Below are 24,085 nucleotides of genomic sequence, written 5' to 3' on the forward strand. Positions count from 1 at the left end.
GGGCAAACCAAACCAAAGTCAGTCTGAAGTAAATTTTGTTGAAAGCCTGAAGTGAATGGCTTTGTAATTTATAATTTTTTGTAGTTTGGGTATGATATTAAACTCAACTTTGAAGAGACTAAACTTTGGTTTAATATTGCAGCAACGAGCTCAACCAAATTGGAAGACCTGAGTTATTTGGACGGACAGAGAAATGCTCCCCTTCGGACATCAATTAGGTTACCGTGGCACAATACGGCTGGAGGTAGGGCACAGGAAGTTAAAGGTATTTATTTATCTTTGCATCTGCTGTGATTATGGCTGTGATGAGCTCATTCGCTAAACATGGAAAGTCTGTGGTAACCAGCATTCAAGCCAGCTGTTTTTAAAACATGATATGAAGTGTATGTGTGCAAGAAGTTTGTATCTCTAAGGTGTGCTAGGAAGTCATCCTTAAGACTTTTGGAGCCTCTTCCTTACGTTATGTAATTAACTTGCTTCTGGAGTTGAAAAATTATTCTTCAATATGTTATTTTGAAGTGAAGGGTCATCACTCACTATAGTTTTTGGTCACCAACAAAGAATCAGCTTTGTTCCAGTTCCTTAGGCTCTGGGGGCCACCTCCTGCTTCTGGCTGAAGTGCACAGTTGAATGGCCAAAAACCTCACAATAAGGGTCAAAGTATCACCACACCCCGATAAGAGCTGGGACACTGTCTTCAGGGGAAATGCATTTCTGTTTTTTCCTACAGAAGTGGAAGAAACAGGTCTTAAGTACTATTTCAGATAAACTGATGAGACATCATCTGGCCCCTTCATCACTTTCTCTAATCCTCTGTGTATCTATCTTGAGTCATGTGAATAACTTAGAAGTATGAAAGGGCTAGAGTCATGTTAATAGGACCCTTTGTAAGACCAATAAGGTATGATAAATGAGGTATTAGGAAGTATTATCGGAGAAGGCGAAGGCACCCCACTCCAGCACTCTTGGCTGGAAAATCCCATGGATAGAGGAGCCTGGTGGGCTGCAGCCCATGGGGTCGCTAAGAGTCGGACACGACTGAGCAACTTCACTTTCACTTTTCACTTTCATGCATTGGAGAAGGAAATGGCAACCCACTCCAGTGTTCTTGCCTGGAGAATCCCAGGGACGGGGGAGCCTGGTGGGCTGCCGTCTATGGGGTCACACAGAGTCAGACATGACTGAAGTGACTTAGCAGCAGCAGCAGCAGCAGCAGGAAGTATTATAAGAACCATGCTGGAAATACTTGCAGATAGATCCCTTGTATTGTAAAATCATACAAGCAACGATAAACTGAGTTTTTTAGTGTATAAAATTATGACATTCTTCTAAAATAATGATTTTTTTTTCCCCTAAGCACGATTTGCTCCCTACAAGCCACAAGACATTTTGTTGAAACCATTATTGTTTGAAGTACCAAGCATAACCACAGACTCTGTGTTTGTGGGAAGGGATTGGCTCTTTCACCAGATAGAAGAAAACTTGAGGAACACAGAACTGACAGAAAACAGAGGCGCAGTGGTTGTTGGAAACGTGGGCTTTGGGAAGACGGCTATCATTTCTAAGTTGGTGGCACTGAGCTGCCATGGAAGCCGCATGAGGCAGATCGCTTCCAACAGCCCCAGCTCATCAACAAAAAGTATGTCTGTGTTTAACTGCTGGTCCCGTTTATTGCATGAATATAAGAAAGGTGGAGGGAATTGCTGTCTGAATAGACTTAAATTCCCCATTTTCCTCATGTTCCAGCTGCTGTGTCAGGTTTGTGACCACGTGCTGGAGAATTCTCTGTCTTTCACAGTCTTCTGTAGGTGTGACCTGGGGTGAGGCCGGCCCTCCCTCGCGTTCTCCCAGCTGGCAGGCCCGTCACCCTCCTGATGTGGGCAGTGAGGCCTGATCAGGTGCTCTGAGGAATTCAGGGTCCTAAAATTCAGGATCAGTCTTCTGGCAGAAGAAGCCAGAAGGAGTCTGTGCAGAATTCTTTTGGATCCTGTTTTTCACAGCCTTTGTCTTCTATGCTGGACTTAACAAAATTATAAAAACTAACTTCAACTGGGAAGGAGTGGCAAATTTGACAACCCACAGCTTATTTTATGTGTAATAAAACAAAGTGTTTCTAACAGGGTGAACAGGAACAGGGAGCCAGGAAAGATTTTTTTTTTTTTAACCAAAAATAGTGAAGCCAGGAACAGCGGTTCTCCTGGGAGGGCACCTGGGTAGTGGGAGACAGGGCTGAGAGGGAGCCTGTATTCCTGTTTGGGCCTTTGCATTTGGTACCATGTTCACTCATTAGCTGTTAAAATACTCTCCGGGTCCAACCAAGAAGTATGTTCAGCATCCCACACTATCCTTGTAAATAATGAAACTGGTCTCTTCACTGCAGCTTCAGATTCCTCCCAGGATGTTCCTTTCACTCCACTGCTTTCACCAACTTCTTCTACAAGTGGTTCTGGTGCGGCTAAATCCCCCCCAGTGTCTGGATCTGATCCTGAGAACCAGAGACCACGAGAGGATGCCGTGAAATACCTGGCTTCTAAGGTAACCTGCTCCTGCGCTATGGGAGCCTCCCAGAGAGAGAGAGATTTGCTAGTGTGGCTTTTGAGAAATGAATTTAAAAAGGGATCTTAACATGGAGACAAGAGTTGCTTAACTTAAAAATACAGCTTTTGATAAAATTGTGATGGAGTACTTCAAATAGAAGGTACTCATGAAAATTAATATCTTAGGACACTGGCGGTGGACTTTTATTCATCTTGAATGATGAATTGAAAGAGTTCCTCAAAGCCGTCATAGATGTCATTGCACTCACCACAAACCCACTCTTGTAAGCACATGCCCTCCTTCATTTTTCATTTGGTATAAAAGCAGGAGGTTGGGAGCCTTTACCATGCCCCAGGCCTCCTTCCCCACCTACACTCTCTTGCTAGGGCCCTTGGTTACAAGTGTCTTTCTGTCAGAGGTTTCTTGTGATGTTGTAAAGAGACTTGGCTGACTTTCCCTTCCTAGGACCTGATCATCAGGGTCCTTCTGAAATTTTCAATCTGCTCAACAACCAGCACAGGTTCATAAGCTGCCCTCCTGCACAGCAGCAGTTACCACTCCCATTCCTCGTGAGCCACTTGGGTCTCCCAGGGCAGAAGGGGCATGAGCTGGTGATGCTGGAGAACCACCACAGGTGGACAGTGGTGAGAAGCATCTGTGAGGAGCCCCTCGGGTGAGGTTGGTGCAGGGGAACTGAAACGGATGTTCCCCAGCCCCAGATCCTGCTCCTTGCTTCTGCTTTCCCGTTGAAGGCTATTCCTCACCCAGCCTGGACAGTCCCAACACCCTGACCACTGATTTGGGGCAGTCCTCTGGCCATGAACGGGTGATCTGAGATGAGGGATATGGTGCAGACTTCACAGCCACCCTGTGACAGTGGCTTTTAAAACCAGTTTGGGACCCACAATAAGAAATACCTGTGATACTAAACATCTGGTGTTCACACACATCATCACACACACAACTGAAGCAAAAACATTATATACTTATTCTTACATCTATAAAGTTCACTGTATTAAATTAAAAAAAAAAAAAGGCTTTATGGCTCCAAATTGATTTCATGCCCCACTCTTGGATTGCCAGACTTCCTATCATCAAACACCATGCTAGGTGGACTGTGGTGCTGGCTCACTGGTAGTTTGCACAAGCTCACAGGTCCCCGTGCGTTGCTTCTAAGCTCTGTCCAGTTGAGAATGGAAGAGCAGGTCTCTTCCCTCTGAGTGTCCATGATGCGCATTCAGTCGATTCAGTCATGTCCGACTCTTTGCGACCCCATGGACTGTAGCCCACTGTATTCTCCAAGCAAGAATACTAGAGTGAGTTGCCATTTCCTTCTTCAGTGTCCATGATAGATGTAATCAAAAACAGAAGTCACGTGGGTTCCAAATTGGCCACACCTGTCTTGCCACCTGCTTTGTGAGAGTCTGTAGACCTGGAATCAGACCCGAGATCTTCCATTGACTGACTGTCACCCTGGCAGGGCATTAACCTGTGTGTCTGCTGCCCTCAGCTCTGATCCAGAGCCAGTGGTTCTTGTCCTGCCTCTGCAGGGCTTGTAGGCCTGAGTGGGACAGCAGTGACACAGACCCTTCTGAAAAACATAGGGCACTTCACATGAATGTGTTTTGACCTTTTTCACCTTCCTTACCTTGTACTTAGGGCTTCCCTGGTGGCTCAGTGGTAACGAACCCTCCAGCCAATGCAGGAGATACCTGCCAATGCAGTTCGATCCCTGGATCAGAAACATCCCCTGGAGAAAGGAAATGGCAACCCACTTCAGTATTCTTGCCTGGGAAGTCTCATGGACAGAGGCACCTGGTGGGCTATCATCCACAGGGTAGCAAGAGAGTCAGACACGACTTAGCGACTAAACCACCACCACCAGCACCAGCTTGTGCTTACATTCCTCCATTCATCCTCATTGGGAAAGCCGCATATTTTTCATTTGTCTGCAGTATGCCCCCCACTCTCAAGACAGAGCCACATCTGGCACTTTCCTTGGGGGTCTCTCTAATGAATAGCCTGCTGCCACTTCAAATCCATCCCAACAAAAAGGATCCTCTCAGCGCTTGGGCAGGAGCCTCCCTTCTCCTATGTGTCCCTTCACATGATAGGCAGGATTTTGGTAGTGTCTGCTGTTGATCCTTCAAACAGTGCTGCTGTTGAACTTCTCCATGGTGTTGCTGGAAGTGTGGGGAGGAGGCTGAGGGCCTGAGCCGGGCTGCCTTGCCCTCTTGCCACCAAGAGGAAGCAGCAGTGACTTGACAGCCTGGCTTTCATTGCCACCAATTTTATCCGCTTTTTGGATGCTGGAAATGAGTTTCCCAAGGAGGTGCTGCTCTATTTGAAAACAGACATGTACTGACTATGGTTCTAGTGGATATCAAGACTGTCCAGACGGCTCGAAATTGTTGTAAGCCAGAGTAGACTTTTCATTTCCTGAATAACTTTTATTCTTTTATATTCAACACAGAGGGAGTAACTTGTGGCGATCTTAGGGGCAGTCATGACAGACTTGTGGCTACAGCTTAAAGTCTGCCTAGAATTCAGCAAATTTTAGCATTCTTCCAAAGTGGAGGAATGACTGAGTCCATTAAGCTAAATGATGACTCAGTCTTGGGGAATAGAAGGAGCGCGTCTTGTTAGAGAATGGGAGCACTGCATCCTGTTGGAGAGCGTGGAAGGAGCCGTGTGGAGAGGACGGGCGATGCTGACGGCTCTGCTTCCCCGCAGGTCGTGGCCTACCACTACTGCCAGGCCGACAACACCTACACATGCCTGGTGCCCGAGTTCGTGCACAGCATTGCGGCCCTGCTCTGCCGCTCCCACCAGCTGGCCGCCTACCGGGACCTGCTGATAAGGGAGCCCCAGCTCCAGAGCATGCTGAGCCTCAGGTCCTGTGTGCAGGACCCGGTGGCCGCCTTCAAGCGGGGCGTGCTGGAGCCACTCACAAGCCTGAGAAACGGTACCTCCCAGCGGCCAGCCATGTCCTCCCCCTCCCTGGGATGGTCCTCAGAATGGGGGTGGGCGTCTGCTAGGCCCTGGGGGAGGGAGCAAAGTGGACACAGGGAGGATGTAGGGGTGCATGTCTCCTCCCCTTCCTCAGAATCCTTTGTCCAGGGCCCCACCTTGTCCCCTTCCAAATAGTGTCCTTAAAAATGGAATACCTCCAATAAGGATTAGCTCCCCAGTTGAACATTTCCAAAGTAGCTAATTTGTAACCAGAGGTTATTTAGATGACTTGCTCCCTAGAAACTGCTGCCTGCATATTTTGCACTCCTCAGTAGCAAGGGAGTACATTGGGAGCACGTTGATGGTTTGGGGAACTTGCCAGCATGTTTTTCCAGGGGCCTCTGTTCCCTGGTGGCTCAGACCCTAAATCTGCTTGCAGTGCAGAAGACCTGGGTTCGATCCCTGGGTTGGGAAGATCTCCTGGAGAAGGGAATGGCAACCCACTCAAGTACTCTTGCCTGGAGAATCCCATGGACAGAGGAGCCTGGTGGGCTACAGTCCAAGGGGTCACAAAGAGTCGGACATAACTGAACGGACACACTTTCACTGTTCAGTTGAAGCTAAAGTCATTTCTTGAGGTGGCCATTTGGGTTTTTTTGCCCTTGACCATCTCAGTAGGGACATTAGTGATATTCTGAGCCTTTGTCTATTCATCCTTCCTGCCCCTTGCTCCTTACCTTTTGAGCTAGTCTACCTGTCTCCATAGCAGTTCTGCCGTTTGATGCCAGGGAGAGGGGAGTGAAGCAGATAGGCCATCACTGCTCCTCATCGCCGGGCAGGAAGCTGGCACCAGTGAATAGAAAGCTAGGTGCAGGCTTGGAGGTTTCTGTGTAGCAGAGTTCTCGCCTCCACTGGCTGTGTGCCTTCGGTGGGATGCTCTGACCTTCCAGGGTCAGCTTGCCCTCCCAGAGTCCATCAGGGGAGCTCTGTGGGGCGGGGTGGGGGCAGGACCTAGAGTCTTTTGCAGGTTTGATCTCAGTGTGTGCTGGCTGTCTTTGCTGTCACTCACTCCAGTGACAGGAGTTCTTGAAGAGCTAACTGTAATCATGCACGTGGGTGAGATCCTGCTAATGTGTGTGATGCCGAATGTTTCTGAAAACTGTTTGGTGGGAATTGATCTTCTTTTGGCTCTGCACTCCGGTTTTCATTACAAATTTAATAGAAAATATGCTTCTGTGAAAACCACTTATTCTGCCATATGTAAACCTTTTTAGTTTTCCCAAACACTTTAAATTGTGCATTAAAATACACTGGGTGGTGCTGTCTTATAGAAATGTAGAATTTCTTAATTAAAAAAATCATTTTATCTTTTAGAGCAGAAAATTCCTGAAGAAGAATACATTATTTTGATAGATGGCTTAAATGAAGCTGAGTTTCATAAACCTGATTATGGAGATACGCTTTCTTCCTTTATTACCAAGATTATTTCTAAATTCCCTGCTTGGTTGAAGTTGATTGTGACTGTAAGAGCCAATTTCCAGGTAAAAAAAGAATTCTCAAATCTCTTTCCAAGACCTTATGCCCCAATTTTGAAATTTTTATAATTTTAGGTTAACATTAACAACCTAAACTGTTGTAAATCATTTAGCTGCTGAATTGAAAAGTGTATTAGAACTTTGAAATATTAGTGTACAGGGCCCTAAACAGGCAAAGCTCTAACCTTTTTACCCTCAAGGCACATTGGTCAAGGTGTCGGGTAAGTTCCTTACTTTCATTAAGCTACAATGGTGCTTCCAAAACAGAAGTGTCTCGCCCCAGTTCTTCGCAACGCAGTTTGCGGGGCTGTTTTAGGTGCCTGGCCAATAAGCCTACTAGGATTTCAAGTTATTCTTGCCGGTAGTTATTTGTATGGGTTTGCAGTGAATTTTTTTCTTTTTTTCAATGAAGAGATAAGGGAGAGATAAAGGAGGAAGATTTTTAAAGCCAATTCTGAAAAAAAGGTCCAGTTTTTCCTAAAACTTAAACGTGAGATAACACTTGCAGCAAAATGAAGAGTGTATGTGTTTTTCTGTTCCTCAGCTGTCCCCTCATTTGAACTCTGTAATTACATCTTAACAACCATTGACTCCTTACATCTACCCCTATCCATTTTTAGTAATGATGCAAGACATGGATTTTTATTTTTTTCCCTTTTTGGATGATATTTATTTAAAAATCGCATTTGGGTCCTTCTTTTCCCCTTTAAAAGTAGAATTGGACCTCATTGCACTTGCGTTTGTTTTTATAGACCTTTGATCATACACTTTTCAGTCACTTTTCACAGTGAGCAGAGTGTGGCAGTCAGCAGCACGGGAGCAGGAATCCTGTGCTCTGCATTCGAGCTGTGTTGAGTTTTCAGAGGCTCAGTTAGCATCATTGTGGGGTGACAGTCCTCAGCCTGCCTCCTACAGCTGTCACATTCAGTGAGGACATGCTACAGAAATGATGGTGGGACATTTAAACAAAAAAAAAAAGACAAAATTCACCTCTACTGTTAAGTGTCATCCCACAGGTGCTTACCCTGTGGGATAGCAAAGGGACGGGGTGTCTGGAGCTGGTAATGTTCTGTGTCTCCCGGCTGGTCCCACAAGTGTATTGGGGTTTGAGAAAGTGAATGACACCATGCAATTGGGATTTGTGCACCTCTGTATGTCACACTTCAATTTAAAAGTTTACAAAAAAAAAAAAAGTAACAACAACAAAAAAATAGTGGGCTGTATGCACGTCTGACAGCTTCATTACAGCAGTCCGAGGGGCCCAGCCTGGGGGCGGTTTCAGATGACCTGGCTGGGAATCTTGATGCACAGTGAAGAACGCCTCTGATCCCAGTGTCTGGCCATGGCCTTAGATGCACAGTGGTGGTGGGTGTCTGTGCTTGTTGAATCACCAGTTGCACAGTGTAAAGATTATGGGCATATCAGGTCACCTGGGGTCTCAGTGCCCCATTGCTGGTGCAGCCAGGTTGTCACTGTCAGCTCAAGGCTCTTCCATCTCACTTGGCTCAGTATCCTCGGATAAGGGCCTCAGGAAAGCCTTTTCTGATTTAATCTTGCATCAGGCATTTCTTCCACATAAGCTTTTTATCTTCAATTTACCCTATTACATGTTTTAAGATAAAACAATGAGTCCCTGTAATCCATGAAAATCCTCCTTGAAAGAAAATTCGGGGATCTGGTTTGAAGTGCAGCTGACATGAAAAAGAAATCTCCGTGGAGTGACACTGTGGGGCCCTGTTCCTTTGCAGGAAATCGTCAGCGAGCTGCCATTTGTCAAGCTGTCCTTGGATGACTTTCCGGACAATAAGGACATCCACAGCGACCTGCACGCCTACGTCCAGCACAGGGTCCACAGCAGCCAGGACATCCTCAGCAACATCTCCCTGAACGGCAAGGCTGATGCTGCCCTCATCGGCAAAGTGAGCAGCCACTTGGTTCTGCGGAGCCTTGGCTCCTACCTGTACCTCAAGCTCACCTTGGACCTCTTCCAAAGGGGACACCTGGTCATCAAGAGCGCCAGCTACAAGGTGGTGCCTGTGTCTCTGTCTGAGCTCTACCTGCTGCAGTGCAACATGAAGTTCATGACCCAGTCTGCTTTTGAGAGAGCACTTCCCATTTTAAATGTGGCCCTGGCGTCCCTCCACCCCATGACGGATGAGCAGATCTTTCAGGCGATCAACGCCGGCCACGTCCAAGGGGAGCAGAGCTGGGAGGACTTCCAGCAGAGGATGGATGCCCTCTCCTGCTTCCTCATCAAGCGGCGAGACAAAACCCGCATGTTCTGCCACCCATCCTTCAGGGAGTGGCTCGTGTGGAGAGCAGATGGCGAGAACACAGCCTTCCTGTGTGAACCCAGGTATGACAGGCCGCTTACCCAGAAGCTCTGTGCAGGAAGCCTGATGCCTGGCTGGCGAAGGGATCACAAACACGATTCATGTTCTTTTGCAGAAAGACAACACAGCATGAATGATACAGTGCAAGTCGCTCAGTCCTGTCCAGCTCTTTGTGACCATATGGACCGTAGCCCGCCAAGCTTCTCTGTCCATGGGATTCTCCAGGCAAGACTACTGGAGTGGGTTGCCAATCCCTTCTCCAGGGGATCTTCCCGACACAGGGATTGAACCTGGGTCTCCTGAGTTGCAGGCAGATTCTTTACTGCCTGAACCACCAGGGAAGCCCTCAAACAAAAACTTTTTTTTTCCCAAACTTTTTATTTTGTATTGGGGTATAGTCAGTTAACCAGCTTCCCAGGTGGCACTATTGGTAAAGAATCTGCCTGCCAATGCAGGAGACATGGGTTCAATCCCTGGATTGGGAAGATCCCCTGGAGAAGGGAATCAACTCACTCCAGTATTCTTGCCTGGAGAATTCCATGGACAGAGGAGCCTGGCGGGCTGTAGTCTGTGGAGTCATAAAGAGTCAAACACGACTGAGCACATAACCAGTTAACAGTGTTGTGGTCATTTCAGGTGAACAGTGGAGGGAACCAGCCTTATATATACATGTATCCATTCTCCCCAAACCTCCCTCCCATTCAGGCTGCCACATCGCATTGAGTAGAGTTCCATGTGAAAGCTTCCTTCCTTTAATTGCTAGTATTGTAGGACTCCTTAGTATATCTGGATGAAGGAGAGGCTGGTGGTGCCTGGGCAGTGTTTCTTTGTGATTCTCTTCTAGGTCCCAGTCCCCTCTCTCAGGGACACGTGCAGGAGAGTGTGGGACCAGCTGCAGGGAACAGCTGGCTTCCCTCAAGCCTGTTCATGGCTCTGTTCCTTTGCGGGGTGGGGAATCTGCACACTGCCTCTCAGTGCCTTTCTGCCACCTCTTGAGCTTGTGGTGTCTCGTCCTGGGGATCTGAGGCATCTGTGGCCCCAGAGGGGAACGCAGCCATCACTTCCAGCCACTTCATTTTGCACTTGTGTCCTGCAGGGATAGCAAATTGGGGTTTGGGGTTGGGAGGAATCGGGTTCAGAGTTCAGGTGCCTCATTTGCGGTGGGGCGGCTGCATCCGAGGAGTCAGAGGTCCACTGAGGCTTTGTAGCAGAGCTGGGCCAGGACACAGCTCTCCCCACTGTCCAGGGGAGGAGGTAGGAGGGAAGCCTGCCCACCCTGCAGCGCGGTGTTAGTCAGGGTGAGAGACTGAGGAATTTGAAGCGCAAATGTTCTTCGATAAGGGTGGGTTCACTTCCAGCATCATTGCTCCTGCCTTCTCTGATTCAGAATTGCTCCCGGCCCTGTGAAGGGGTCTGATAAGCTTCTCAGCTGTCTCCTTTGGGCTGCCCTGGCCGTTTAATCCAATGCTAAGGCCCGGAAATGAAATGAGTAAGCACTTGTGAGCCACATACTCCCTTTCTCCCATGAATATATTTTTAATTTATTGTTTTAACTGGAGGATAATTGCTTTACAATATTGTGTTTATTTCTGCCATACATCAACATGAATCAGCCCTAGGTATACATATGTCCCTTCCCTCTGGAACCTCCCTCCCACCTCCCACCCCACCCCACCCCTCTAGGTTGTCGCAGAGCACCTGATTTGAGCTTTCTGTGTCTCACAGTAAATTCCCACTGGTTATCTATTTTACATATGGTAACGTATATGTTTCTTCCATGAATATTGACTTACGTTGACTATCTTGGTCTAGCTGCTCTTTTATGTTGTAAATAGGGTGTTTTCTTAGGTGACACTGGGCTAAGAGTTGATTGTCTTTTGAAAGTGCTTTGGGACAATAAACTAACTCCCAGGTTATTTAGCCAGTCAGTAAAAACTAGGTGACAGATGTTCTATGATATATTTAGCCAAGTCAGACCATTTTACAGGAAGATAGTGAAGTGGAGAGCAGCCTTGCTAGCATGAGGTAGGTGGGCCTGGCTTGGCCTACAGGCAGAGTTGAGCAGAAGGAGGTGCTGTGTATGGATGACTCTGAGGTGTTATGCTTCAGAAACGAGGGATGGCATTGCTCTTAGGGCAGGTCAGAGAGGCAGAGGCACGGAGCTCGCTTTGTTAGGCAGGAGCTGCTTTGGAGTTCAGCAGTGTGAGCTCATGGGGTTGGTGGTGGGGTTCCAAGGCAGGTGGGGTCTAACAACTGGAAGAGAGGTTGGAGTTAAAGGTCTGGCATCGTTGATGGAGAGGCAGTGGTGGGACATGGTGAGGAAGTGTGGTTGGGGGAGAGGGAATGCTGGACTTCTGGGACAGGGAGAAGGATTTCTGGGAAGGAGGGGAAGGAAGTAGGCGCTGCTGAGAAGTGAAGGGAGCTGAGGGTTCAGAGGAAGCCATTGGCTTTTCGTTGCGGGAGGAGGGTCCTAGATCTTCAGGAGATTCCTTCCATTGGGTTGTGAGGAGTGAAAGAAGAGAGCCAGCATCCTGGCATGGAAAGTAAAAGGGTGGAGAGGTTTGGGCTTGAGGGTAGGTAAAAGTTTTGGTTTATGTTTTAAACAACACAAGGGATTGGGATGTTGTTGGAAGCATCCTTGAGACAGCATGTTCATGGAAACACGATCCGTGAAGGGAGAGAAATTGGAAACTCGAGGGAATGGGGTCAGCGAGTCTCCTCTTTGCCTCTGCAGCATCCATTCACGGCACGATTCTAGCTTGATTTTGTCTTGTTTATGGGTCTCCAGTCCAGCTGCTGAGAGCTCCTCAGGGCAAGGACCTCACGTTGTTCCCCATGAGATCCCCAGTATCAAACAAGGTGCTGGTTCTAGGGGGATGTTAATGCACAAATGATTGGATAAGTCAGGTTATGCTGAGGAAGAGCACAGGGGCTCATATTACGTAGACTGTGGTCACGCTCTACTCGGTCATCATCACCTGTTTGGGCCCATCATTTCCTGTACAGGCCTCTGTTTCCCCCAAGCACACCAGTTTGGAATCATGATACTTCATGATTCACAGGGTCAAACAGGTTAATAAAATAACTTAGTTACTTTTTCTGCATCTGGCACATGATAAAAGGCTGGATATGTGTAAGCTTTGGGAAATGGACAGTAAGTGTGGGTAGACTTGGAAGGAGGCATGTGATCTTAGGAAGGAAGGATGTAAAGGTATATTCAGTGTAGAGGAGCTCGGGTACCCAATGACTGTGTGGTGAATTGTTTCCTCAGAGAGGTGGGAAGCCACGTGCTTAGCTGAGTGCACCGGACACCTTTGGCCCAACCACTGAAGGGTGGGTGGTCATCACCCACCAGGGCCAGCCAACCGCAGTACTTAGCAGGTTTTGTGGTGGTCGCAGCTGGCATGGCCACAGAGCTAGCAGACTGGAGACTGAGGGTGGCTGAGCCGGTGGTGGGGAGACTGGCCCTGATCAGAGTCATGTGGGACTAGCCCATTGATGTCGGCCAGGGAGGGCATGGCGCACTGGGAGACGGCAGAGAGGGGTTTCCCTGGGGGCAGGGGAGGTGCTCCTGTGAGAAGGGGAGCCGAAGCGTGAGGCCTGGGAGGTGGTGTGTGCAAGGGAGCACAGGGCATGTGCTCCAGACCCTTACAAGACAGTAAGTGGGAGACTCAGCAGCAGTGGGTGCTTACGTGTCACACCTTCTCCTGTAGGATGAAAAACAGTCCTGTGGTTTCCACCTGCCCTGGTTTCCTCATCTGTAACATGATGTATAATTGAGAAACAGGCAAGCATCTGGATAGATAAATATGACTTAAGTGATGCATGCTTTTAATCCTCTAGATCAGCAACGACTAGGAAACACATTTAGAAGAATGCTTTTCTTTTTCACAGTGTTTATCTTTTTCTCTACAACTAGCTGCCTTTTCTCAGCAGAACAAAATTTCACAGGTGTCAGGTTAATAGAAATGAAAATGATTCACCTCATGCAGCAGTCACTGCTGCTGGAGTAAGCAGCCCTTAGCATGTTTTCCAGACTGGCCTAGAGGAAGGCGTGGAGTCCATGGGAGACGGAATAAGTTCTACAGACATGGAGGGGAAGGTGGATAAGTGGCTCCTTCATGAGAGGGCTGGTAGGGGATTAATTGGTGGCGCCAGTTGATGTCCGCCCTGTGCCTAGACATGGCAAACACACTTACACAGCTTAGCTTTCTTACCCCTACCAGGAGCTGTGTTCCTTTCGAGCCTAAAATGCTAGTTGTTTTCTGATTATGAGCTATTTCTGCGTGCAGCCTGGTTTTGCTTTCCCTCCCATGGTAAGGTCTTGTCCTTTGGCCCAGGTCTGCCCTCAGTGGTGATTGTACTGACAGGAGGCCTAGGGTCAGGTCCAGTATGGTTCTGCTCCATCTGTCCATTTGCACATATCTGTCCTTCATCTGTCCATCCATCCAAGAAATGCATATTTGGGTTCTTACTGAGTCTTGGGCATTTGCTAGGTATTGTGACCAAGCTGTGACTTAGACAAGACCCTTAGTCTCATGGAGTTTGTGTTTTTGTGAAAGACTTAAATGAGAGTGATGGCCGATGAACACAGAGTGGGTGGTTCCACAAAGACTTGCCCTGTCCTGGGGCTTCTCTCTGAGTCACTCCACAGAGATAGGGGAGTCCCGAGAAGATGACGTAAGGAGTAAACAACATTGGTATCCTCTGTGAAAAAGCAGCTTTCCACCCATCTCATACGGTGATGCTGAGACACCAGCAGGAGAGTTCAGGGGTCATTTGGTGATGTTCACCCCAAGGGCCTGCAGGGAGGTGCACTGGGGTCTTTGGTTACCAGCCTTTGTGTTTCTCGTCCTAGGAACGGGCACGCTCTGCTGGCGTTCATGTTCTCGCGACAGGAGGGCAAGCTGAACCGCCAGCAGACCATGGAGCTTGGCCATCACATCCTGAAGGCACACATTTTCAAGGTGAGCCCCACACCGCTGGAGGGAGGGTTTCATTGGTGCCGCATTGAGGTTTTGGTCCTGGAGACAACTTTGTGAGCCCCATTCCAGACACGGCCCCTGCCTGAAAGTAACCATTGTTCTCACATTTCCACCCTCTAAATCAAGTTTCCACTTCATTCATTCCCCTTTGTTTCCTTGTTAAATAGTTATGGAAGAGACTAAGTTATGTGACCTCTGCAGTTCCCTACCACCTGGATTTTCTGATGGTGTCCTTGTTTCTTGTGGCCTAGTTTAACTTGTTCCTTTTTCCTCTGGATTTTTTATTCTTTGGTAGTTATTTTGAGCAGTTTAATCAGGTTCAGGTTTGATTCCTCCCTTACCACTCCCCCTGCATATCATAATTACTTTATACAGGTAAACCTGTTATGCTGCATTTTTGCTTTATTGTGCTTTGCAAATAATTGTATTTTTTCTTACAAATTGAAGGTTTGTGCCACCCCTGCATTGAACTAGACTTTTGGCACCATTTTTCCAATAGCATTTGCTTACTTCATGTCTCTGTGTCATATTTTGGAAAATTCTTGCAATATTTCAGACTTCTGCTTTGTTACTGCTTATGGTGTTCTGTGATTGGCAATCTTTGATGTTACTAGTACAACTTATTGAAGTCTCAGATGTTGGTTGGCATTTTTTAGCAATAAAATATTTTACAATTAAGGTATGTATTAATACATTTTTTTAGACAGTGCTATTGCACACTGAATAGACTACAGTATCATGTAAACATAAAGCTTTCAAGTGCACCAGGAAACCAGAAAAATTGCATGACTCATGTTGTTGCTGTGGTCTGGAACCAAGCCTGCAGTATCTTTGAGGTCTGCCTGGAGAGTTAAAATGCTCTGTGAGTCTGTATGAGGTTTCTGGGGTCAGAACACCTCGTGCGCTTGGTGGGAGGCCATCAGCCATGACTGGCCTCTTCCTTCGTTAAGGACTATAAATGGTGATATTCTAACATTTATTCTTCCTTTAATTGATTAGAGAACCTCTATAAAGAGAAACTTTTCCCTCAACTGCCATCCTTTCCGCCAGGCAGACAGTTACTGTAGCAAAGGCAGGCTGGTTCCTTGACCCTTGGTTTTAGGACGGGAATGCTTACAGGTCCGAGCCTTTTTCTGGGCACACAGCCTTTGCCTCGTGTTCAGTGGGGACGTTCACCCGCTTCAGACCCATGCTGCATGTGGGAGAGGAGATGTTGAAGCTGATTTGCTGCTGTTTTTTCCCAGGGCCTCAGCAAGAAGACAGGAATCTCTTCAAGCCACCTCCAGGCCCTGTGGATCGGGTACAGCACCGAGGGGCTGTCCGCGGCCCTGGCCTCTCTCAGGAATCTCTACACCCCCAATGTGAAGGTGAGCTGCCCTCTGCCCAGGGAGCCAGAGTCCCTGCCTGACCACTGTTGCATCAATGGTCCTGCTCTCCCCTGCCCTGGGTTGTGGGCAAAGGAGGCTGGGATGCTTCTAAAGAGGCGGGTTTTCCGGGTGTGAAGCACATGGACGTGACTGCTCCATTGCCGGTTCTCTTCCACAAGTCTGGCTTTTGCTGAGGCAGCAAGATGTGGGTGGTCAGGAGCTGCTATGTGAGCTCATGGTGACTGTTTCAGAGTAGATGAAATAAGGGAAACAGTTCACAAAGGAAAGCAGAGGTCAGAGGGGAATTTCCAGGGAAAATGGACTTTTAAAGCATCCTAGCTTCTAATCTGGACTATCTCTTTACGGTTCTTAGGAAATTAAGCCCTGATGAGAGGCAAAGGGTTGGTCACTTTAAAGAGGAAAACTTTATTAAAGATTTGTACACACATGTATTTATGACCTCGGAAAGTATATCAGGGTCTGCCTGCTGCTGAACCAAGGGCTTCCTCACTCCCCATCAATGGCTAATATTTCACAGTATTTTGCTGAGCTTTTCAGAGTAGATTTTTCCCTCCTCCGTTAATGCAGTCTAAGAATCTAAAGCACACAGAGGCCAAGTTTCTGCTTAGGGCAGCAAAGAGGGGTTAACTCCCATGGCGTGTGGGAACTCCTGACTTAACATTATAGTTGTTTATAACCATCTTCCCCAGTGCAAAGTAAGATGAGATTGTAATTGTCTTCACATTTATATTTCTTACCTGCTTGATGTAGCTGCTAGACTCCAGGCCTTTGAGCCCCAGGCCCTGATGTGTTGGCTGCCTTCAAAAGCTCTGACATCGTTTCCCAGGTAGCCAGGTTCTCCCCTTCAGTCACTGCTATGAAAAGTCATACCTGTTCTCTTGTTAGTAGCCCAAGGATGGCCTAACATTGTCACCAGGTGGTCAAGGGTATCCCTAGAATTTTCCAAGAATCTTTTTCTTCTCCTCACTTTGGTTCATTAAACCCACATGCCCCTGAGATGGTGCCATGGAAGAGTCTTGTCCCCACACCCTCTCCAGGCCCGGGGGAACCTCTATGTCTCTTCTCCCCTATTGTCAACATGTCCCACCCTCAGCACCCCACCTTGGACGTGTGTCTGGGGATCGAGGCCTTGCAGAGCACTGCCCCCTCTTCTCCCTTCCCTGCTTTCCTGATGTATAATAGTCCCTTGGATTCATTCCAGGTCCTTCCACAGACACCTCAATCCAAGGATGCTCAAGTCCCGTATATAAGGGCACAGTATTTGAATATAACCTACGCATATCCTCCCATATACTTTAGATCATCTCTAGAGTGCTTCTAATATCTAATATAATACAAAGACTATATAAAGAGTTGCACACAGCAAATTCAAGTTTTGCTTTTTTGCAACTTTATGGAAAGTTTTATTTTCAAATAGTTTTAATCTGTGGTTGGTTGAATTCACAGATACAGAACCTACTAATACAGAGAGCAGGCTGTATTTCCTTATTTTTTTTTTCTCTCTTTTTTCAACGGAAGTATAGTTGATGTAGATTTTAGATGAACAGCCTAATGATGTGATACTTGTTTTTATAGCACAAAAGGTCTCGTTAACAAATATCACCACATGTGGTTATAAATTTTTTCTTACAGTGAAAACTTCAGATCTACTGTCTTAGAAACTTTGAAATAAACTAAATTACTATTGGCTTTGGTCCCGTGGGGTACATGACATCCCTCCTTGCTGGTCTTTAGAAGTGGAGAGTGTAACAAAGGAGCCTGGGTGTCAGGAAGGACCCAGCAGGGCTCTGACCCTGGAGCGGCTCGCCCACAGGCCTACCGCCCAGTACAGAGCTTGGGTATTGGTTAGAGAAAGGCCACCACCCCCCTGGTGGATTCAGACAAGGTCTTTACAAATGCAAAAGTGTAGGTGAACTCAGTGCTGTTAGGGCTCCAGTCTTGAGAGGCAGAGGGCCTATTGGATTTCGGCTGGGCTCACCCCTGGACAGGGCATCTGGAAGCAGAGCAGCCCTGGAGAACTGCTCCCAGGAACCCCTGTGTCCAACCTGCGCTCTGCAGAGGGGTAGACTTGAGGGTTGTGTCCTGACTGAAGCCATGTGCAAGTTTCATGGGGTGAAGACAGGGAAGCCGCTTTTGTAATTAAGGAGCACTAGCTCTAAGCTCGGAGAAGGCAATGGCACCCCACTCCAGTACTCTTGCCTGGAAAATCCCATGGACGGAGGAGCCCGGTAGGCTATAGTCCATGGGGTCGCTCACAGTCGGACAGGACTGAGCGACTTCACTTTCACTTTTCACCTTCATGCATTGGAGAAGGAAATGGCAACCCACTCCAGTGTTCTTGCCTGGAGAGTCCCGGGGACAGGGGAGCCTGGTGGGCTGCTGTCTATGGGGTCGCACAGAGTTGGACACGACTGAAGTGACTTAGCAGCAGCTCTAAGCTGCTGCTTCTAGTCAAAAGGAGCACTTCCTTTCTAGATAGAGTTACTCTGAAAAAAGAGAATGTGCTAAGGACATATTTCACGTGATGAAGAAATTGTGTTTCGAGTTTTTGTTTTACTTGTTATAGAAACTGGAACTGAGTTTATTGTAATAGTTTCATCTCTTATTTCAGCTGAAAGTATATCTTTTGGCTTCTCCATAATTAGTAAAATTCTGTAATGATGGCAAGGAACAAAGAAAGAAAAATTAAAATGGAAGTATCTGTTTTCACTGTTTTAATGAATTATGGGCACAAAAGTTATTTTAATGTGGAGAAAAGTAAATGGGAAACGTTATACTCTGTTGAATATGAGTTTTTAAGACAATAAATTAAAAGGTACCATGTAATAGTGTAATGAGCTTGACCCGCCTGGGATTATAAACTTTCCTCTTTAACATATTTTCAATTTTAAAAGTTATTCATCTTTACTTTGTTTTATAAAATTCCAGTGTAGTCTACATCTAACATTATCCCCCCAAATTGTATAACTTAGTCACAGAACTTTAAGACTTTCTATTATCCTTCTGTTTCTTTTGTCTTTCAAAAAAAGGTGGGGGTGATTTTTCACAGAATCTTGAACAAATTACAGTAATTTAAAATTATGCATGCAATTAAGGAATTTTTTTTCAGAGAGTATTAAATGTTGTCATACAGGAAAGGATGTCATTTTGAGCAATAATTGCAGTTTGCCACTTTGGTAAATTAAAGCTACTTGCTCTGGAGTAATTACTTGGTAGTTGAATTTTAATTTTGGTGGCATGCCCGTGATTTCTAACAATGTGATCTACCATAGCCAGGCCAGGCTGATGCCAGCCTGAGCTCTGGCTGGCCCTCTGGGGTCCTTGCCACCAGGGCCCCCAGGCTTCGGTTCAGTTGGTTGTTTTGCTCACATAGTTCCATTGGGCTGGCTGCCAGCCACAGGCTTCCTAAGGCTGTGGACTCAAGGGAATTAAGATTGTGATTCTTCTCACAGCTGGAGGCAGGGAGGGGAGGAGACAGGAGTTAGGTGTGGACCTTGGCCTAACTTCCCTGGCTGAAAGGATGCAGTTGTATTCTGCATAATTATTGGGAAACACGCATTTATTTATACCAGTTGTACTGATGAAAACCTCCAGTGAGAAAACCGAGCCTCCCACTTTACCACATGCTGGACAGAACCTCTTCTGTTCTTCATGATCACGTCATTTTACCTACCACCCTACTCTTTTTCATTTTCTTGCATTCATCCGATCCAGAGGTGTGTATAGGTAATATTGCCATTTCCAGTTGTTAAAGGGAGAGCTTCATGGTGGTGGTGACCAGAAGATTTCCATGTAGTTGGGAAAAAATATACAGAAAGAACCATTTTTCTGCTTCCCCGAATGCCGAGTAGTCTTAGCCAGAGCTCCTGCTTCAGCTGCTGGACTGTGATAAGATAGTAGTTAGTGTTGTGCCCGGGGCTAATCTCTGCCTTACCTGCTCTGAGCCTCAGTTTGCTCACCTGTGAAGTGAAGGTCACTAAAGAACCTGCATCGTAGAGTGAGGGGACACCTCACTGAGATGTTGAAGCTCTTGGGAGAAGACTTGGCATTTATTATATGGTCAAGTGAGTTATTTTTAGTTGCTTTTCACCTTCTTTCTGGACACTGAGATTCTCCGGAAAGCACTTGAGAACTTGTGCATGTGCCTGGTGGTGGTGGTGAAGGGGAGCTGCCCACAGGCTCTGATGGGCCCACACCTGCCCTCAGAGGAGCATGAGGTCTCCTTGCTGCCTGTGCTGATGAGCAGCCCTGGTGCGGTGGGGGCAGAGGGACAGGCCCTCTGGGTCAGCCAGTTTCTGGGGGCAGAGCACCCTCCTGTGCCTTCTGAGGGTCAGAGACTGGGGCCCTTGTCTCTTTTAAAGATCCATTAATCTTCCCTGGTTGCTCAGATGGTAAAGAATCTGCCTACAATACAGGATACCTGGTTTCAATCCCTGGGTTGGGGAGATCCCCTGGAGCAGGAAATTGCAACCCACTCCAGTATTCTTGCCTAGAGAATCCCAGGAACAGGGGAACCTGGCGGGCTACAGTCCACAGGGTCTCAGAGTCGGACACGACCAAGAGACTAACACTTTCATTTTTTTTCCCCCCCAAAAGTGATTATAACAATAGCAAGTAATATTTTTTCAGCACTTATAGGATGCTCAGGGCTGTGCTAAGTGCTTTGTGTGTGTGGCATGTTCATTTTTAATCTTCACAACAACCCAAGGAAGTGCAACTGTTTTTATTTTCACCTTTTGCGTGAGGGTAGTGATAGGTGCCCAGATCCCACGGCGGGAAGAGTGCCTGGCACGGAGCAAGCCCACGCTCCCTCCACAGGTGCGCTCCTCACCTGGTGTGTTTACAGCCGCGGCTGCCAGCTGGAACCACCTGGGAGCCCCAGGCCCCAGCCTAGTCAGAATCTCCAAGGGTGGGGCAGGTGCTTTGGAAACTTGCAAGCTCCCTGGTGGTTTCACCGAGCAGCAGGGTTCAGAAGCGTGGGTTTGGAGAAGATCACAGACTGTTGAGGGAGGGTAAGTGGTAAAAATACCCACAGCATTGCACCAGCAAAGGAAATGTTTTTCCCAAGAAGCAAATAGAGAATTGATAACAAATGCCTTTAGGAAAGTTCTGCCTCTGTGCACAGACCTTCCATAAGACTTTTCTTACATAGTATTATGCAAGACATCACTGAGGCGACACCTTCCAACGTTCTTAGAAGAGTTTCTGTCCAGTAGAATGGGGTAGTGTACTGTCATCTCCTGAGACAGCACCTGAATCACAGAGAGGTTGAGTAATTTTCTGAAAATCACACAGCAAGTTAGTTAAGAGGCTGATTGAGAACTCAGACTCTTTAATCCATCATCTTGTTCTTTTAGGCCCATGAATCTCAAGAGGGAATGGGATTGATGGGAGAGGGGAGAGAGAGGGTAACTAACTGGTGATCAAAGTCACCCTGCGAATTTACAAGCAGTTTCTGCCTGTCCTTTGGTGACCAGAGTCCAGTGGGCCCATCAGTGTTATTGTGTGTGTGTGTGTGTGTGTGTGTGTGTTTTAAATCTTTTTTATTTCTGTGATGTTGGTAAATGATGCCCCCGCTTTGATCTTGTTTAATATTTAGTTTGTTTCGGCTGCGTCAGATCTGGGTTGCGGCAGCGTGTGCTCTTCGTTCTGGTGTGCAGGCTTCTCTCTGGTTGTGATGCACGGGCTCAGTAGTTAGTTGCAGGTGGGCTTAGCGCCCCCCGGCTTGCAGGATCTTAGTTCTCTGACCAGAGATCGAACTCAGTCCCCTGCATTGGAAGATGGATTCTTAACCATTAGACCAGCAGTGAAGGCCCTGGTGTGTGTATTTTGAAAATTTTGAAAAGCTGTTCAGGTTCTGCTCTGTATTATTCTCACCTAAGAACTCATTTCTTGGGCCTCAATAAAACCCCTACTGTGCCAGCAGCATTGTCGTATTCCTGCCACACTGTTGGTGGTTACTCAGAGGGAAGTCATTTTCTCAAAAACCCCGACTTTTGTTGGGCACTTACCCTTTTAAAATGCTTTAAAGTCCTGCTTGAGTCTGGTGCTGTTTTTAGGAGCAAACCGCTTAAGGCTGTAGAGCAGGCTCGGTGGGGATGGGTTTGCCCAAGGTTGTGTCCCGTGGCACTGTGGGGACAGGGACACCTCTCCTGATTTCTCCTCTCTGTATTTTCTGCCCTTCTGTCCACATGTGCTGGTTGGCAGCTGGGGGCTGGGTTGTTGTTGACCTGGTGAAGTTGAAAGATGGTCCTCCCCCTGTGACTCTGTGAATGATGACATGGGTCTAGTTGCTTGGGCACAAGTGTGCTTTTTTTTTTTTTGGAAGTATTGATTTATACTGTTGCGTTAGTTTCAGATGCACGGCAGAGTGGTTCAGTTTACACACACACACACACACACACACACACACATTCTTCTCCCTTCAGTTCAGTTCAGTTCCTCAGTTGTGTCTGACTCTTTGCGACCCCATGAATCGCAGCACGCCAGGCCTCCCTGTCCATCACCAACTCCTGGAGTTCACTCAGACTCATGTCCATCGAGTCAGTGATGCCATCCAGCCATCTCATCCTCTGTCTTCCCCTTCTCCTCCTGCCCCCAATCCCTCCCAGCATCAGAGTCTTTTCCAATGAGTCAACTCCTCGAATGAGATGGCCAAAGTACTGGAGTTTCAGCTTTAGCATCATTCCTTCCAAAGAAATCCCAGGGCTGATCTCCTTCAGAATGGACTGGTTGGATCTCCTTGCAGTCCAAGGGACTCTCAAGAGTCTTCTCCAACACCACAGTTCAAAAGCATCAATTCTTCAGTGCTCAGCTTTCTTCACAGTCCAACTCTCACATCCATACATGACCACTGGAAAAACCGTAGCCTTGACTAGACGGACCTTACACACACACAAACACACACACATTTTTTAGATTCTTCTCCCTTACAGATAGTTTCAGAGGCACAGCAGAGTGGTTCAGTTTACACACACACTCCCTTAGACACACACACACACATTCTTTTTTAGATTCTTCTCCCTTAGAGATAGTTTCAGATGCACAGCAAAGTGGTTCAGTTTACACACACATACTCCTTTACACACACACACACACACACACACACACACACTCTTTTTTAGATTCTTCTCCCGTACAGATAGTTTCAGATGCACAGCAAAGTGGTTCAGTTTACACACACACACTCCCTTACACACACACACACACACACACACTCTTTTTTAGATTCTTCTCCCTTACAGATAGTTTCAGATGCACAGCAAAGTGGTTCAGTTTATACACACACACTCCCTTACACACACACACACTCTTTTTTAGATTCTTCTCCCTTACAGGTTGTTACAAAATATTGAGTGTGGTTCCCTGTGCTGTGCAGTACAGGTCCTGTTGTTGATCTGTTTTATATATAGTAATGTATATCTGCTCACCCCAGATTCCTAATTTATCTCCCCCCTCCCCCCACTTGAAGAGGTCCTTCCTTAATTATAAGTGATGGTCCTAATAGTGGGAAGGAACTGACTTGTGGGCCATCCTCACCCATAGAGGGGCTTTGTTTACCCCTCTTATCTGTGAACTTCTGTGTCTTAGAACCAGTGTCTTGTGCCGTAGGCCAAATGGGAAATGGAGCGTGCGGGGTAGATGGTGGTGCTCAGGGTTGGTGTGTGTGGATGATGTGGGGGTGTGTGCATAGGGGAGGGCTGGGAGCATTCTGTATAGAATGGGGGCACTTCTCCCTGGCGTTGAAGCAGGCACTCAGTGAAGTGATCCTTTGTCATGTGTATCTATGGAAAGGGAATTTATTCCTGGCAGAGGGATCTATACGGGAGAGAGGGGAAGACCCGGAGGTGGGGTCCTGCCTGCCCTTGTTACGGGACAAGCATTAGACCCAGTGTGGTCACCTTTGAGGGGTAGTGGGGTGGTCGGTAAGTGAGGGAAGAGTGCTGGTAGAGGAGGTCAGAGAAGCAGCTGAAGGGCTGGGTCACCCAAGGCTCAGGCTTCAGTGGCAGCCAGCGAGTCTGCAGGTTTTACACTCTGGCTTCTAACCAGTCTGTATGGTATCACTGTTCTGAGGTGTGGTGTCACCACCAGAATAATAATTTATCACTTTGTAAATATTCTGTTAGCTACTCTTGTGGGCACCGTATCATTGAAATGCCTCACATTTTATATTCCTTGTCATCTTTCTCTATCCTCTAATGATCCCATGTGTCTCTGGTCAGATAAGAGATGCAGTCTCTGTGGTTTTCATACCTCATGGGCAGCCGGAGGCGGCCAGAGTCTGTCAGGGGGTGATTGATGTGACCAGGACCATTGAAAGGGACTGTTTGAAGAAACGCAGTGGGCATCTTAAT

The 24,085-nt window shown here is 47.2% G+C and overlaps 1 protein-coding gene across 38 annotated transcripts in view; it reads left to right on the top strand.

Moving 5' to 3' along the window:
• TANC1 (tetratricopeptide repeat, ankyrin repeat and coiled-coil containing 1) overlaps positions 1-24,085 on the top strand; it is a 341,829-nt gene that overhangs the window by 284,276 nt on the left and 33,468 nt on the right. For 25 of the 38 annotated variants that reach the window (XM_086355114.1, XM_086355089.1, XM_086355165.1 and 22 more), the window contains 8 exons: positions 143-265; positions 1,358-1,639; positions 2,381-2,535; positions 5,272-5,503; positions 6,865-7,031; positions 8,774-9,381; positions 14,217-14,325; positions 15,588-15,710. In XM_086355114.1, coding sequence (XP_086211240.1) covers positions 143-265; positions 1,358-1,639; positions 2,381-2,535; positions 5,272-5,503; positions 6,865-7,031; positions 8,774-9,381; positions 14,217-14,325; positions 15,588-15,710 — 1,799 coding nt within the window. The remainder of the gene's footprint in view (positions 1-142; positions 266-1,357; positions 1,640-2,380; positions 2,536-5,271; positions 5,504-6,864; positions 7,032-8,773; positions 9,382-14,216; positions 14,326-15,587; positions 15,711-24,085) is intronic. The other 13 variants (XM_086355126.1, XM_086355168.1, XM_086355139.1 and 10 more) reach the window with 1 other exon arrangement.

This window comes from Bos grunniens, chromosome 2 (assembly GCF_055505025.1).
Source record: "Bos grunniens cultivar Pamir isolate PY7600 chromosome 2, Bosgru_T2T1.0, whole genome shotgun sequence".
NCBI lineage: Eukaryota > Metazoa > Chordata > Mammalia > Artiodactyla > Bovidae > Bos > Bos grunniens.